The sequence below is a fragment of the Protopterus annectens genome, chromosome 3.part1 (assembly GCF_019279795.1).
Source record: "Protopterus annectens isolate FY-2018-M chromosome 3.part1, PAN1.0, whole genome shotgun sequence".
Lineage (NCBI taxonomy): Eukaryota > Metazoa > Chordata > Ceratodontiformes > Protopteridae > Protopterus > Protopterus annectens.
In genome coordinates, this window is record NC_056732.1 from 1,806,078,056 (window position 1) to 1,806,091,864 (window position 13,809).

The 13,809-nt window shown below is 37.9% G+C and overlaps 1 protein-coding gene across 1 annotated transcript in view; it reads left to right on the top strand.

Moving 5' to 3' along the window:
• Positions 1–11,973, top strand: part of LOC122797874 — a 250,769-nt gene extending 238,796 nt beyond the window's left edge. Inside the window, exon 3 of the mRNA XM_044066396.1 lies at positions 11,727–11,973. Within this exon, the coding sequence (XP_043922331.1) occupies positions 11,727–11,973 (247 nt within the window). The remainder of the gene's footprint in view (positions 1–11,726) is intronic.
• The last annotated feature ends 1,836 nt before the right edge of the window (positions 11,974–13,809 follow it).

The following is a 13,809-nucleotide window of genomic DNA, read 5'->3' on the forward strand; positions in this document are numbered from 1 at the left end:
TCAGAGTCCATGACCATGGATGACTATAAGAGATTATCTTCACAACTAGCCACTCTATTATCCATTCCCAGTGCATCCATGAGGTTAATATCCTATGTTGCAGAGGGTAGCTCACAGATTGCTGGTTCAGGCATTGCTGTTAGGAGATATCCCTGGGTGTAATTATGCAATTTTGCTGAACCTTTCAAGTCTTTTTTCATCAATGCTCCTTTTGATGGAGTGCCCTTGTTTGGCCTTCTGTGAAAGAAATGCTTTCCCACAGTGAACAGAAAGAAAAGACCCTTTCTGCTGTAGGGATTTGCTTTTCAACCCCCAATGATCTTTTTCCCGGAATAAAAGAGGGGTAAGAAAATGTGGTTCTGTAAATCCCAGGATTCACATGGGGACAATTCCTCCAGGAGCAGAGGGCTGAGGTCAAACAGAAGATGCCATCCTCATGCCAGAGGAGGCCTGCAACATCAGGGTTTCCAAGATTCCTTTCCGAATAGACCATTTCTGCACTCCTGAAGGGTTGCTTAACTGTTCACCTCTGGAGGACATTGGGAGGAACTTGTCTTTGCACCCAGACTCTTGGATTTCTATAACAGAAAATTCTTGGATGCTAAAAATAATATCCAGAGGTTATTTCATACCATTTTTCCAGATTCCCAAAACCAAAAGAAGAAAGCTTTCCAATGTCCCACCAATTCAGAGAGAAGCTGTAGCTCAAGAGATTTAAAAGCTGCTGGACAAAAGAGTAATTCAGGAGGTCCCACCAGACCAAAGAGGATTTGGAACTTACTCAAGGTTCTTTTTAGTGCCAAAGATGATGGGGGCCTGAAATCAATTTTGGATCTTAACAACCTGAACCAATTTGTGAAGAAGTCAAAGTTCAGAATGGTCATGGTTCATTCCATCCTGCCCTCCTTGTGCAAGGATGATTGGATGTATTCAATCATTATCACATCATGATGAACAGATGATCCTGAAGATATCAACGTTTTCAGTTGTGAGCCAGTCACTATCCATTCAGAGCCCTGTCCTTTGGTTTCACTGCAGCTGCCAGGGTGTTTATCAAGTGTATGGCAGTGGTAGCAGCTCACCCGTGACTGTTGGGATTCTGAGTGTTTTCATATTTAGATGACTGGCTCCTCACCATTTCAACCAGGTATCTCTTAGAACAGTCCAGGGGGCTATGTGTTCTAACTTTGTTAAAAACTAGGCATTTCAATCAACATCTCCAAATCAAAACTACATGTACAGATTTTGGAGTTCACTAGTGCCCAGTTGAACACAGTAAGTCCAATTGCTGCCCTTCCTACACATCATGTGGATACAAAAAAGTTCCAGGTACAGCAAATTCTTGTTCATCCTGCTCCTCTAGCCAGACTTGTTCTGCAGGCTGCAGGTTCAATGGCAGCAGACAAACCCTTAGTTCCTATGGCACATTACTACATGAGTGTTCTCCATTAGACTCTTGCTGTTCAGTGGTCTATTCTTCAACATCTTCTGTATTTCTCAGTCAAGCTCACTTGAGTATGCAAAAATCATCTTTGTTGGTGAATCCTGTCAGATGAGATTTACTTAGGCTGTCCATTTCTTCTGCCTCCTACAGTGACCATGGTGATCACAGCTGCATACCAGTTGAGGTGGGGGGCATTTCTTGGGAGTGGATGGTCCAAGGTACCTGGTCCCCAAAAGAGACCAAATCGTGCATCAGTGTTCCAGAGATGAGAGTGGTTCTTTTAGCACTGCAGACCTTTTAAGATGCTCTTTGTCTAAGAACTATTGCTGTACAAACCAACAACATGTCTGTGGTCTGCTACAACAAACAGTGGGAACCAGATCTTAGCCACTTTGATAAGAGGCATTGAGAGTGAGGCACTGGGTGATCTCCTCCAACTACTTTCTTGTGGTAACACATATTCAAGGGAAATCCACCATACTAGCAGACAGACTCAGCAGGTACATTTTGTTACCTCACGAGTGGTCGATCAATTAATCAGTGGCAGAGAAGATTTTCTGTCATTGGGGTCAACCTTGCGCCAATCTCTTTACATATCCCCATGACAACAAGTGCAGCAAGTATTTTGCTCTATTCCCCACCTCAGGGGAGTCATTAAGAGATGCTGTAGTCCATGTTGGGCCCTCTGGTCTTCTTTACGCCTATCCCCCATTACCTCTGATTCCAAAATTCTTACAGAAAGCACATCAGTTGAAGAGTGCAGTTATCCTCATTGACCCCCTTCTGACCTAGTCAAGTATGGTTCCGCTTCCTTTGCTCTCATCTTTGTTATCCTCCATGGATACTGGACATCAGTCCAGACCTTCTCTGACATCCCTAGGAGATGAAGCATTCCAGTATTATAGGCCTAAAACTAACTGCATGGTTTCTCCAATTCCATTAATAGCTAGACAGCCCAGGCTTTCCTCCCCAATTTGACATGTACTTTTATCTTCCCACAAAGCTTCTACAAGGAAGATCTAGAAAAGTAAATAGAAAATATTTTGAATTTGGGCTCTTAAGAAGGAAATTAACCATTTTATTTCTCCTATTTCTTCACTTCTAGAATTCTTAGCCTCTATTTCTCAGGAAGGTGCTAGTTTCTCCACTATCAAAGTATAATTAGCAGCCATACTGAATTTTTGTTCAGGAGAAAAATATTCTTCTTTAGCTTCTTACAGTTTGTGCAAGACTTTTCTAAAATGCACCTTCTTACTTAGGCCCCCAGTGAAAGATCCTTCACCTTCTTGAGATTGGCAGTTGTACTTCAGGGGTTGGCACAACAACCTTTTGAACCTTCAGCCAAAATGATTTAAAATTTTTGTCTTGGAAAACAGCATTTCTAGTAGCAATTACATCTGTGAGGAGAATTTCCAAACTTACACTGTTTATCACAAAGACATGGTTACCTTATGAACCAACCCATTCTTCTTACAAAAAGTAGCCTCTAAATCGATTATCAATCAAACAATTAATTTCCCTGTTTTCTTCCTTAATTTTTCAAATAAGGAAGAGTACATGCTACATCTTTTAGATGTTCATAGATAACTATTGTTTTATCTATACCGGGCAAAGGAATTCAGGAGAACAGATCTGTTGTTTGTTTCTTTTTCACCAAACAGAATGGGATCACCAGTTTCTAAAGTTACCATGGCAAAATGGATTGCTGATTGCATTTCTTTTGTAAATAATAAGCTAGGCCTCTCCCTATCAAAGCCTCCTAAGGCACATTCAACTAGATCCATGGCCACTTCTTCTGCTTCTGGTATAAAACGTCCATTGATGATATTTGTGCAGCAGCTGCCTGGTCTAATACCCATGCCATTATTGCTCATTACAAACTAGATTTGACTTATAAGCAGGGCTGCTTTTGGTTTGACAGTTCTCTGGAATATCCTTCTATGAGGGCCACCTCAAGACTGTCATAGTTGGGGACTCTATCCCATATGTTGATGAAGAATGAAAAGGACAACATCAGATATTGGAGTTATGTACTCACCATAACTATGCATTTGTGTTATCCATTTTAATTCTTCCTCAACTCCCCAACTTCCTTCCCCCTTCCTTTCATCTTCTGGAATGATCTTATATACTTTGGAACATTTTTCTCCAGGTTTGAGCCCTAGCTTACTCTCATTTGCAAAGTAGCAAACTCAATCTGATGTATTGTAGGCTGACTGGGGCATTAGGGATAGAGGGAGGAGCTCAAGAGTTGGATCCACAAGTCTGAGGTATGTGTCCAAGTTGGATCCTTGGTCAGATGTGTAACCCATACATTGAGGAAGAATTAAAATGGACAACACAGATGCATACTTGTGCTGAGTACGTACCTTCAATTTTTGTTTCTTTTTGCAGTGTGATACAGTAATTTGCTTATCTAACTGTATTTGTTGTTAGCATGTATTCATACCTTCCTTATATTTGATTAGTGATTGTAAGTCAAATGTCAGTTTGTAGGACCTACAGATGGAATGTTCATTTTTCATGTGTTCTTAACTGATTTATGAAGCCGCTGGAGTGATTTGTTTTTTTAGTCTGACTGTTCTAGCTGGGGGCATATTTGTCAAGGCTGGCTAAAAGGGTTTGGTTTAAAAAGTCACTGGCAAGGTCTATAGAATCAGTGCAGCTGCAAATGTCTCAGTTGATAAATGCTACTTCTCGTAAACAAAGTTGTAAAGATAATTTCTTTTAGTTTCTGACTTTGAGTGGAAGAGATTTGTTCCACCAAAATGCATATATAGGGTTATGGTTGCTAAGGTCATTTAATAATGTTCCACTACTAGTGAAATTACACAGGCATTTTGTAAAGATCCAGTCAAGAATATGCTGAGTATGTCTTTTAGGATCAATTCTTGTTGGAGAATTGATTAGCTGCAAGTAAAAAGAACCCCAGTGTTATAATCAGGATGTGATTCTGTTTATGTTTACCAATGTATGTTCAAATAACCGAGGAGAATAAGTTCAGGAGTGTGCTTATTCTGTGACCAGTGTAAGGTAAGAAGCAGTGCTGTCTGTGCTGATCTGGGGTGTGGGTACAGGCAGCCATGGTTTGGGTATTTATTATTTGATACAGTAGTTCTTATTGTGGATTGTGTGCTTGAAATATTCTGAGGTTGACTGGGTGTAAAGGCATGGTTATAGAGTTCTTAATCATTACCAAGACTCCCCCAGCTGTTTCATTGGTGAGGTCATATCTGAAGACATGGTAGGTAACTATATCTAGCCCACAGTTAGGGATACAAGGTTTTAGTTAAGTTTCTGTAATAGTTAATATGTCAAAGGTATATTGTTGGTAATCAACCTTATATTTGAACAGTCTATTACATATACTCTTTTGCATGTTGTGGAGAAATTCCAGGTCTCCCATTCTCCCCTCCTGCTCCAGCATAGTCGGTCACTACAGACATCTCTGACTTTGCTAGTGAAGAAGTGTCCTTGGAGATAATATTGTTTAGTCTTTGGAACAAAAAAAGACAGGCCATATCAGATCAATATAAAACAGATGTTAGCTCTCATAAATGCTCTCAACTCTATAAATCATCTGTGGTCCTGTGACCTCTACAAGTTTTTTACAGACAATACTACAGTGATGCGGTACATGAACAAGCAAGTGGGAACCACACCTTACCCTCTATGCAGAATAGACATGATAGCCTAGGATATAGTTTTTCAGCACAATCTCACTCTGCAGGCATCTTACATTCCATCAGAGCAAAACTGTGTGGCAGACAACCTAAGCAGGATTAGGACAGCCCCTAACAAATGGACACTGAATCAAAGGGTCTGCCAAGATTTGATCCCTATGTGGTAAACACCTCAAATAGATCCTTTTATCTCCTCTCTAAATAATCAATTGACAAAAGTCTGCTCCAGGACTCCATGCAGGAAAGCCTGGAAGACAGATGCCTTTTCTTTTACTTGGACAGGAATGTTTTTGTATGCTTTTCCACCCTTTTCCTAATATCCAGGGTACTTCTGAAGATTCACAAGGCCTCACAAAAAATCATCGAGGTGACTCCCTTCTGGCCCAGGTAACAGCAGTTCTTCTGAAAATGGCCCAAGGCAATTACCGCAGGCTTCCTCACAGACCGGATTTGCTGACACAAGACCAGGGATGTTTAATACATTACAAATGACTGCAACTGGATACCTGGATGACAGGATATTAAAACCTTTTAGCTGCCAATTTTTGTAAACGTGCAGCAGGTATTAAGGGCAGCGAGAAAGCATGCTACTAGAAAATCATATATTAGCAAACGAAAAATGTTTTCTAGTTGGCACCAGCAAAAGAACTAGTACCCATCTGGGGCTTGTGTTTATCTGGTTTCACATTGTTTCTGTGAATTACTATCCTATAGCCTGTCTTATTCAGTCAAGGTTCATTTGTCCACCATTTCAGTATGTTTGTCCACAGATTCCCCCTCTATCAATGCAGTTGCATGTGAGAATGTTTTTGAAAGGAGTGTTGCATAAGATGCCTAAATGCAAACAGGTGACTCCTCCTTCGAATCTTAACTTTGTGTTAGAAAACAAACTCTTGCTCCACTTGAATCAGCTTTTCAGGCTTAGTTGAGACTCTTTACATGGAAAGCAGTCTTATCAATTGTTCTAACCTCTGCAAGGGGAGTGCCTGAGTTGCTGGCTGTTATGGTGGGTCAACTTTATATAATTTTTCAAAGACCGGGTTTGTTTGAAACAAATCCTTCTTTTATGAGTAAAGTGGCATCCGAGTTTACTCTAAGCCAAGCTATCCTTCTTCCTGTTTTCTTTGCAGAGCCTATAAATGAGATAGAAAGGTTACTTAATACACTGGATGTCCACAGACAACTCAGGTTCTATCTAGACAGAACAAAATCTTTCAGAACTTCTGATCAGTTGTTCATTAATAGTGAAGGTAAGGAGAAAGGAAATAGACTATGTCCAAATAGTTGTCTCATGTTGTTCCTTTTGTTACTCACACCACAGAAAAACTATTCTAGGCAGGGTTAAGACTCATTCTGCCAGACCCTTGGCTTCTTCTGTGGCTTTTTGGAAAGGGCTGGATTGTAGAAGTATTCTAAAAGCAGCAACTTGGTCCTTTACAAATATCTTTACAAAGCACTATGAAATAGATTCCTTCTTGAGGTCTAGGATAGGCTTTGATAGGACCATTCTCCAGGGGCTCCTGGACCCTCAATCTTCCTCTTTCCAGTCTATCTAGGCAATGTTAATCTTTCCTTATTGCTTAGGCTACTGTAAATGAAGAAGCTGGCACAGTTGTGTAAGTAAACTTACCTTCATAGTAGATGTTTGAACAATCACTGCTACAGTAGCTGCACCATGCCTTCACCCCCTTATTTTTTTGTATATTTATGGGCAGAGAAATGTATTATTATTATTTTCCTAACATTCTGTATCTCAGGGCTTTAGCCTTGCCCTACCTGCTACGTGAAAGCTCTGAAGGGCTTGGCTCCCAAACCTCACTCACTTTTAGCCAGCTCAGCTTGAGGTGACTAATGGCTTTGGCATGCAAAATGTGCCCTGAAGTTTTGGAAGCTGGCTGGCTCTTATTTCCTTGTCAGTGAATTACCCATATACCATAGGCTACTGCAGCAGTGATTATTTGAACATTTACTCTGATGGTAAATGTACTTATACAACTGTACTTTAGTTAGGATTCTATCACTAGGAAACAATTATTTTAATACTCAGTATAGTATATTTATATTTACCAGACAGTTTTGACAATATGCACATTATGTGCATATGATTTGCACAATATGCAGAGTATGTATATATGATTTCATGATATGTGCATCAGGGTTTGCAGTACAGCATTACAGCTGACACAGTTCAAGCATCAACTTGGAAGATAGGAGTGACGTGTTCATTGTGAAGTGTTAGTCAAAATGGGTTATATTGCTACACGAGGAAACAAGCAGCAAAGGTTATTCAAAGAAATTCAAGATATCATGAATCAGACTTCAAGTGTGTAAATTATGTAATGATCACTGTTCACGGAATTTGAAAAATGAAATGATATGTCAGTTAGAGTGCAAAATACATGATTGTAATGCATGTAAGGACAAAAACGCAGAAAATGTAAACTTGTTAATAGGAGGTTAAACAAATAAATATGTCTACAGTTAGCAAAAGTAAATGAGAGTGAGAAAAGGGAGAAGGTGTGAGATATAAATAATGCACAATCATTCCAGGTAGTAAAATGAGATTTAGAGATCATTTGGGTATATTTCAAAAAGTCGTAAATTTTTCACATGCCAAAGGAGTTGGTAGTTTGCCATGGCATAAATGAGCAATCTGTTTCCAGACTGGGGAGAAAGATTGTTTTTAAAGAGTCTCTTAACTGTATCATTTATAATTCAGATTTTGCTATGTTTCATATGCAGGCCATTAATGGTAAAGAGTGCAAAATATGTTTTAACAAACTAATGATAATTACGGTTTGTGTTTGCATATAAATGCATTGAGTGAGTGCTACCATTCAATCGCTGAAGGCAGTAGGTGTGTTTCTAATTTAGTGTTCATTTTCCTACTGTTCATGTTTAACCAAGACAGCTATTTCTCAGTACAACTCTGAGGATAAAATAATCAAATTGTCATCTGATATAGCTCTGTCTCAGATCTCTTATATCTCTTATACCCACTTTCTTGAGCAGATAAAAGTTAAATTCATTGATAAGTAGTGAAGTAAAGGGGTAACTATTTATTAAACTACTAAAATATAAGTGTCAGAACAAAATGGACTGACGTACTTCAAAATTATTCCTAAACAATCTAGGTGAGAAAATATATTTGGGTTCTGTGAGAATTGTTTCTGAGTAAGCAGGGCCAGAAAAAAATGTGTTCTGTGCAGTTGTGTGCTACAAGTGTAGATATGAGATACAACTCTGCATTGTTATAAATAAAGAAATATTATAGAACATTGCTTGCTTATGAGAATACCTCTCAGCTTCTTAGAGCAAAAAAAATCTTGACTAGGTCATAAATAATGGGGGAAGAAAGGCCCAAAAATAAGGACAAGTTTTAAATACTGCTCTTACGAACTTAGAAAGTTTATAGAATAACAGGTTTTGCATTAGCATGACTTTTCTGAGGGATTTGAAGTGTGAAACTGATATTATTTTCTGACTTCAGTCCTCAATGATTTGCTAATGGTTTGCTAGAAAACCACAATTTTATGAGAAACAGACCAAAAATATGAAGCAGAAATCTTGACATCCTACACAAATCTGGATAGTTGAGAGGTATGCCTATGAGAAGAAATTAAAAAAATCAACAGTCTGTCATTGTATTGTCTGTTTTATTACAAGTTCTGTAATGAATACAGCATTGTGTATAAAGGGAAAATGACTGTACATGGGAGCTCATGAAGAAATTACTCAGAGAAGAGTGAATTCCAAAATGTAACTACCTGAGCAGACACTAGATGATGTTTGTCTTATTCTCCTGTCAGATTAAGAATATGAATTATAATTAGAAAGAATATTCTAGAAGGTATAATGTAAGCTGGCTGGTGCTTTGTTTTATAAGTTCATGGGTGTGTACTAGGATAATGACCACTAGGCTATTAAAAGCCTAGACAGGCAACCCAAATATGACCCACAAAAATGATTTGTATTTTATTTATACAGGGTGATTTACTGACTGCCTCAGACCATCAGAGGCATAGGAACCAGACCAGTGGTGAATTTCCAATTACCTATCCACTGGCTTATATAGGAATAGAGAGGAACTCTGCTTCATATGGATAGAGAGCTTGTTCCAGAGATGGGAATTCTGTGAGAAACATATCTCTCTCTCCAACATGTCCTATTTATGTTGGAAACACAATTTATATATTTTAATCTAGTAGTTCTGATGTTGTTTGTTTTGCAGATGCAAAAGATTCATCAAAACAGGGTCAAGGGATATCTTGTACTTAAGTTAGCCTTTGTAGTCTGCCGTATTGGATTTGCTTTTGTGTAATCTCAGTAGTTGTCAGTACTATCCTGAGTAATAAATGCATTGCCATGAAATGCATTTATGTCTCAGTCGGTTTGCTTATGACAGGAAGTATTAAGGAACTTAACCAAAAGAAAGAGTAGAGACAGTGTACTGCAATTAGAAGAGTATGTGGGCAGTACAGAAGAGGTAACATAAAGTAACTATATAGAGAAGATGAAGATGGTGGGCAATTCATTTTTAATGCAAGCAAGTTTTATGGAAAAAATGGAACAAAGTGAAGAAGTGAGTGTCATATGATCTAAGGTGAACAGTTGGTAGTGAAGTTTTCATATGGAGAAAAAGAAAGTTAAGGAAGTCAGAGTAGGCTTTAAGATAGAACATATTTGTAGATGGATGCAGTAGTTTGTGTCTTGTAGAATTAATTATAGTAGGAAGCCAGTTATTAACAAATTCTGGATATTCTAACAAGCAAATCCAGTACTCATTAGAAAAAAATATAGCAAACAATATTGGAATCATAAGGGGAACAGATTTATTTCACATTATTGACTGTATTTTGTGCTTATATTATGCAAGTGATTTGGATTCACATGGTAATTCTAGTACTGCATTTCACTTATAATGGAGACTAATGAAAATACTCGGCAAAATGTTTTTCACACTGGCATATGAAGCAAAATGGGAAGCTGCTTTGTATGCTGTTTTAGAAAATCAGAGATTATGCTTGATGTTTTGAGAACTGAAACAAGACTGTGCACTTGCAATGTACTAAAACTGCATTAAATATTTGTAATCAGTAGGATCAAGAAAGGAACCTACATTGTAACAGAGAATATGCATCTTAGTTTTGTCTGGGATAGAGTATTACAGTATAAACACTGATTATTTTCTGCAAGTTAATTGGCTTGATATTTCCTGCTTTGCATGGAATAAAACTGGAGGCTGTGTAAAATGCATTACCCCCGTTAATGAGGAAAAAAGGCATATTTGTTTTAGTATGTAGTTTGTGAATGAAAACAAATGTTTTTCCAGCTTCACTGACATCCAACTCCTTCAGTATCCCCAGTGATCTCTTTGTTTTTTCTATTGGCCTGTATGTCCAATGGCATAATTTCTCGCTGCAGAGGCTTTATGCTGCTGTTTTTTTTTTTTTGTTTGTTTTTTTGCAGTCTAGCCTTCAATGAGCATGATCATGCAAAAATCTAATTGCATATGTGCTATTCTGTCGATAAAGGAGATGAATGCATTTTTGTATCTTGTTGTACACTTTGAACCTGCTAGTGCTATCTTCCAGACCTTTATCCTCCCCTTACCTAGGACAGATAGCCTGTTTCTGCTTAATTCCCTTGTTAGAAATGTTAGATAATCCCAGGTTACATTGATGAGTGGGCTGACATTTTATTTGCAGTCTTATGATTTTACAATTCCCTATTGGAAAGTCAGCTCTTAAAATGCCAAGTGTTGGCACACTGAAATTAAAAAAAAACTGCAGAAGAGTGAATCTCAAACATCATTCTCATTTAAACTTATTTTTTGCAGGGAGGGTGCAAGATCCCCCTGCATCTCCCCCTTCTCAAACGAAAACGTTAACTCTGAGACTGCCATACATTGTAGAAAATGAAACATCCCAAGAAATGGCCATCTCAGACTTAATATATGTAAGTCCATTTTTTCAGCTATACAGTCTTTGGTTCAAATGGTTACTGCTTTTTACTGGTTACAGTGTCCTTCTGTTAAATGATAAATATAACTGAATGAACTTAAGTATAAATTTGGAATTCTTATTCATTAAATATTGAGTTTAAATAATCTTTTTCCCTACTACATCATTTATTTATTAGTTACCTAGATAAATCCACTAAGCACAAATCCCTCATTTACTGGAGTGATCTGAGAACATTCTTTAGTTAGGTGACTTCTTCAGAGTTGCATTTCATTTGTTGGAGCCCTATGAACATATTATTTATGATTCATATTTTCTCATTTTATACAACAACATGTCTGTGCTTAGTACCTACCTTCCCCATCCTAGAAGTCTTCTCTGTTAGTAGAGAAAGTTGTGTGAATATATTAGCAAAGAGTTGTTTGGTTTCTGTGCAGTGAGACTTTGCATTGAGCTAGTATATGTGAAAAAAGGAATATGCTGATGCTATTATCAATTTTACATAATTATGAATAGAATCAGTAATAAAATGTCCAAATATTTTAGATGTTTTTTAAGAATACGGAAGTCATTTGACACAAGATAACCAGCTGTGCAGAAGAAGGACTAATTCTGTAATTTTTTCTACCTCATTAGTGCTAAGAGTAATAAATTGTTAAAGCAGACAGACTCCAACTCAGACTCTCTGAAGACACACATTGCAGTTGTTGGAGACACTGGGGCAGGTAAAAGCTCCTTACTGAATGCTTTGTTAGATGAGGAGGACTTGCTGCCCTCATGTTCTATGAGAGCCTGCACTGCATCAGTCGTGGAAGTGTCCTGCAATACGAAGAATCAGAAATATGAAGCCAATGTGGAATTTCTCACAAAGGAGGTAGGATAATCTTTAGTGTTTTACAATTTCAAAAACCAAAACTTTGAAGATGATGTGAAATTTTCCACTGAGAATGCAAGATATTCTGTGGCTGTGAAGTTTCAGAACAGGACATAATATGTTTAAAGCAAGCAGTAATGCCCAACAGGGTATGTGTTTTTAGGGAAATATTTCCCAGTCAGGGGTGTTATTCCCCCAGTAGTACACATCTTGGAGGTCATTATTGTGCCTAGAGAATAAGCTATATGTTAAGTTGTTATATCTTTGTTTTTTTGTTTGCTTTTGTTTTGTGTTTTTATTGCTATATACTTTTAAAATACTTTTAATGTAAAATAGTTCCTCTGCTTAATGTTTCAAACTTACTATAGCATATGTAATTGTTGGAGGAAGTATTTTAAATCTGAAATATAAGCTATGTAAGTATTTAATGTCTACGCATTCAGAAACACAGACATCTTCATACACATATATAGTAACACACACACACCCGCGCGCGCGCGCACACACACACACACACACTGATGACTAAGTTACCAAATAGTTTTGTGTGTGTTTTACAATGAAGAGAACAATATGATAGTTTGCAATCTGCGGGATTGTTTGGCACATCTACTAGTTGGCACCAGGGGCAGTCATTCTCTTTGCTTTGCCCTTCTTGTGACTCTGACATCTGGATACCCAAACCTATCTTGAGCCCTGCATATTTCAGAACTTGTTCTTGTTTTAAAACAGGGATGTGCCATGGGAACAGTGTTATGGAAGAATCACATTTATAACTTCCGGTGGCATACTATATCCTAGTTTCCATATAATGGAGACTCCTTCAGTGAGTAGGGGATTACTGATATAAAATGGAGGGGAACCTTTCTACTTTGTCTCCTGATGTCCATAACCAACTCCCGTGACAGTTAAACAATGCAATGTATGACATTTTCTTAAAGTTCCATTTGACATATGTGAAGCAATATGTTGAATTCATCAGTGAATCTCACATTCATCATTCCTGTAGCTGTGTTAATAGCTATATTGCACAAACCACGTAAAAGTTTTAATATACTTGGGAAACTTCACATCCTTGATGTTAGAAATATTTTTAAGGAAAAGTTTGGAGCAGTGATTGAGAGAAAGAACTCATGGATACCAGTAACAGAAATTAGGTTTTCTCAAAGGGTAGATAGGTTCACTGTTCAATGACAGAGTGATGAGCTCCACAATCCAAGAGACTTTCAAAGTATAAACACTGCTTCTTGGAATTTAGAGGAACCAGTTAGGTACTTCTTATGCTCCATGGGTGCCTTCCAAGGGAGGTGCACCAAACATAACCCAGTGGAATGAAAGCATAGCTAGGACAGGGTGAGAGGGGCAATGGCCCTGGGTGCAGAACACTGGGTGGATGCAATCGGTCATTGATCATCCCGACTACTCTTTGGTGCAATACTGGATTTTAAATGCAGTCAAACCAGAGTACTACATCACTACATGTGGTCTAAAATGTAGCAACTGTTCATTACATTTCTACTAAGCAGTTTGCCATAGTTTAAAGGAAGGCGGTTTTTTTTTTTAACTAAAACATAACTGCCATAGTAACCATGCAGGCAGGATATAAACTATAGCAACTATTTGTTACAGTTGTAGCAAGCAGTTTGCTGCAGTTTAAATGAAGATATTTTTCATTTTTTTTTCTAATACACGAGTGCCTTAATGCTAGGGTATAAACTTTAGTAACGTTAGTAAAAAAAAAAAAATTTAAGCTTGTCTCCTGCCTTTCCTGTTAAGTGGTCTAGACTGTTTGTATGCTTCCGAGCCCCCAAGCCCTTCTGTGTTGAAGGGAAGCCTTCTAGCTTA